At 47.8% G+C, this 4,093-nt stretch overlaps 1 protein-coding gene across 1 annotated transcript; it reads left to right on the forward strand.

Annotated features, from left to right (window-relative positions):
- Positions 1-2,753: 2,753 nt before the first annotated feature.
- On the forward strand, positions 2,754-3,623 carry rnf182 (ring finger protein 182; the record flags this gene model as incomplete). The annotated part of the gene is made up of 1 exon (XM_079285465.1): positions 2,754-3,623. The coding sequence occupies one exon, from the start codon at positions 2,754-2,756 to the stop codon at positions 3,621-3,623; it is 870 nt and encodes a 289-aa protein (XP_079141591.1).
- Positions 3,624-4,093: the final 470 nt, after the last annotated feature.

Consider the following 4,093-nt stretch of genomic DNA (forward strand, 5'->3'; position numbering starts at 1 on the left):
CTCCGCTCCTCGGGCAGAGATCCGTGTCAAGTTAACCCGATGGGTTTTTTAATGACAGTGCTTCCGGTGTTGGGGTTTTCAAAATAAAAAGCAGCTACGTTTGGAACGAGAACTGTAACAATAAAAGCAGTTGGACATTAAAAAGCAGTTGGACATTATTTATTCCCTGAGGTATAGCTGTAGTTAATAATGTCAACATATACAGGAGAGATAAGGGTCTAAATATAATGCATCCAACAATGCAATTTTGCTTCTTTAAAGTTGGAATTGTTAATGAATTTAAATGTTGGAAAACATACAGCTTTAGAATGATGGAACCAAATATGGGGCTTTGCAAGATGGCTAATGGGACAGGATGGATTCAAATCATATTTCTTCTCCGCAGAACGATATTTATTTGCCCGACTTGTCTCTAAAAATTCCCTTTTTTTCTTGTGAGATGGGGTAGTTTTACCTCTTCATCTGAAAGGAATATGAATGTGAAGACAATAAATGTAAGATTTGTGTTGCACTACTGTAATTACACAAAACACAACTTGTTTTCATATTATGCCCTTTTATTGTGAAAGTCTAAATCACCACACTTCCTGTCTTATTCACTTCCAGACGTCAGCTGCTGCTTGTTTTGTTTCGGTTCAGGTCATTGACGTCAGCTTTGTGTGTGTGTGTGTGTGTGCGTGTGTGTGTGTGTGTGCGTGCGTGTGCGTGTGCGTGTGCGTGTGCGTGCGTGTGCGTGTGCGTGTGTGTGTGTGTGTGTGTGTGTATCTATTGGAGTGTGACATCATTTGTTTGTGCTGTTATATTACCTGCTATATGTAAACTATGGATAAATAGAAGAGATAACATACACACACAGTGTTTTTTGCCCCCTAGTGGTCAAATAATGACCAACCGCAGCTTTAAATCAGCTTTCAGCAGGTTTTAAGACACTTCAGCCTCAGCTTCACTCGTCAGAACTCGGTTGCCTCCTGATCGTGCATGCTGGCTCTCTCTCTCTCTCTCTCTCTCTCTCTCTTGCTCTCTCTCTCTCTCTCTCTCTCTCTCTCTCTCTCTCTCTCTCTCTCTCTCTCTCTCTCTTGCTCTCTCTCTCTCTCCCCAGCACATGCTCACATCGACTGTCCTGTTCTCAAGACGAGTTTGTGGTTTGACCAAAACAATCCCAACTCAAGGCCCACTGACTAGCTTCCAACCACATCACAGAAATGTTCTCCATTCTTCAGCGTTGGATCTGCTGTGGTTCTGCTGACTATTGTTCTGCAGCTGCTATGATCGTCATCTACTCGACAGCTGAGCAGAAGTCCCTCCGCCCACGAAGACACTCTTAGAAATAAAGGTGCTAACTAGAACACATGCGGTTCTTCAGCTTGTCATCTTTGGAGAACCATTGTGATGCCTGGTAGAACGTTTTATAGAGGTATAGACCTCGAAGTATCTGTGAGAGGTTACACCGACAACCCACTCTAGAGGATCTATCCAGAATCTTTTCACCTTCTCAGGGTGCTAACAAGAACCCACCCAGGGGGTTCTGCTAAGAACCCTTTCATAATCCATGGGTTTCATCTAGAACCCACCCAGGAGGTTCTGCCAAGAACCCTTTTTTCTGTTCTTCGCAGCAAATGGTTCTGGGTAGAGCCTCTGGCCTTCAGGAAAAAATATCCTTTTGGAACCCTTTTTTTATGATTGTGATCACGTGGATGGTGTGAAAAATACACGTTTGCTTTCATATTAGACATTTAGGGTTTATTAACAGATAAACTCATTTTTTTATCCTTTGTTCATCTTTGGATGGCACTTCAAATGTAAAAATCAAGAATTGTAAAAGAAGTCCCAAAATATAAAAAATTAAAAAAATTAAAGATCCTAAAATGTATTCAGCTGCAGTAATATTCGTCTTATGAAGAAAAATGTGTGGAAAACAGAGGTTTGAAACACAGAGAACACAGACACACTGTTACGTCCATGTTTTCAAGCTTGCACACACACACACACACACACACACTCAAACATTATCGTGCAGACACTCACTCATTCATGTTTTGTTGCACACGCACACACCATTAACAGAGAACTGTAGATGTTATAAATGTGTGTGTAGCTGTGTATGTGTGTGTGTGTGTGTGTGTGTGTGTGTGTGTGTGTGTGTGTGTGTGTGTAGCTGTGTGTGTGTAGGTGTGTGTGTGTCAGCCACTAATTGGACTGAATTTCACTGAGCAACAAAAGATCAGGCTCGAAAATTCCAGCTCTGGTTTGTACAGGCTTTGCTTTGTTGTCCCTTCGCCTCTGTTTGTTCTCTTCTAATGCTGTGTTAACAGTTATCTCTCTCTCTCTCTCTCTCTCTCTCTCTCTCTCTCTCTCTCTCTCTCTCTCTCTCTCTCTCTCTCTCTTTCTCTTTGGTGTCTTTCTTTCTGTCTCTCACTTTCTCTCGATCTTTTTCTTTTTTTTGCCCCAAACGAAGCACCGTTACACACCAACTGCTCACAGGCAGAGAAACCCCAGAGGCCAGAACTCACCAGGGTCTTCCACTCATCAACTCCCAAATCTCTTTCTCTCTCTCTCTCTCTCTCTCTCTGACACACACACACACTGCAGGAGCCTGTTGGACAGCCACAATGAACCCCAGACCTTCACTGGAGTGGACCGTTGTCACCGTCTCCATCTATGGGAACCTTGCCGTGTCCCTCGGTGCTGAGCCTGGACTTGAGCTTTTGGTGGGATTTTTCTGTTGATCTCGAGGTCAGCGCTCGGGGGTTAGGATGGTGATTGAGCTGCAGAGCACCGAGGACGGCGGCGGTGTTGGCCGCGGCCACGTGGACATACTGAGCACCGACGAGCTGGAGTGTAAGATCTGCTACTGCGCGTACAACCTGGGGAGTCGCAGGCCGAAGGTGCTCGAGTGCCGCCACCGCCTGTGCGCCAAGTGCCTTGCCAAGATCCTGGACCTGGGTGAGTCGCCTCCTGATGTCGTGGTGTGCCCGTTCTGCCGCGACGTTACCAGACTGCCGGGGCCGGCCGTGAGCAGCCTGCCAGACGACTGCAAGCTGGCGGCGGCACTGGCGCTCCAAAGCAGGAACCAGAGGAACCTCCACTTCCACCAGGAGTCGACCACGGAGCTGCTCCTCAGCCCCGGGCTCCTGAGCTCCCTCATGGGCAGCAACCCACCTGTGACGACCCCTTCCTCCTCCTCGTCCGCGTCCTCTTCCTCCACCACCTACTCCTCCATCCGGGGCTCCCCTAACTTTGTGGTCATTACCATCATGGAGCCGCCGCCACTGTTGCCTGCATCCACCCAAGACCTCCACCTCCACCACCAGCCACGTGGATCCCAGACGTGGAACCGGGGCTACCGCTCATCCAGCCTGGACTCCATGGCGTCCATCACGCAGAGGTGGACGGTGTGGAACTGCGCGGCCCTCCTGTGCCAGACCTCGGCCCGGGCGCTGGTGTGGCTGCTGGGGCTGCTGTACTTCAGCTCGCTGCCCATGGGGGTTTACCTGCTCATCATGCAGAGGACAACGCTCGGGGTGCTGCTGGTGAGCCTGGTTCCCACCAGCCTCGTCATGATCATGGTCTACGGCTTCTGCCAGTGTATCTGCCACGAGCTGTGGGACTGCATGCCACCGTAACGGGAGCAGATGAACGGGCGACGCTTTGCATTGAACACGCTCGACAAAGGGTCTCCAGAATTCACTAATGGGGGAAACTGACCAGGTCAACACGCCGCTAGCAGGAAGAAATGCTCCTTTTCTTTGTTGAAGAAGAGAGCGAGAACATTATGTACAAACCGAGCTCACAGTTTGGGGCTTTTTATCGTTATACATGTTAATTTGTGCTTTGTTTAGCTTGGTAGCCGACTAATTACCCAATAGAGCTCAACAACGTCAGGTTTAGCTGAAACATTAAGGCCAATTCTGGTGGAATCTGCTGGACATTATGCGTAACAGCCTCCTGTTGCAGTGAGAAACCTGAAAGGTGTTTTTGGATCGAACTTGTTTCAGATTGTGTCACAGCCATAAATGCATCAAAGTGAACTTTAACATCACGATGTTCTGGTGGTTCTTGAGCTCAGCATTCAACTGTGAAAAACACTTCCTCT

Source organism: Melanostigma gelatinosum, assembly GCF_949748355.1.
Source record: "Melanostigma gelatinosum genome assembly, chromosome: 15".
In the NCBI taxonomy this organism is placed as follows: domain Eukaryota; kingdom Metazoa; phylum Chordata; class Actinopteri; order Perciformes; family Zoarcidae; genus Melanostigma; species Melanostigma gelatinosum.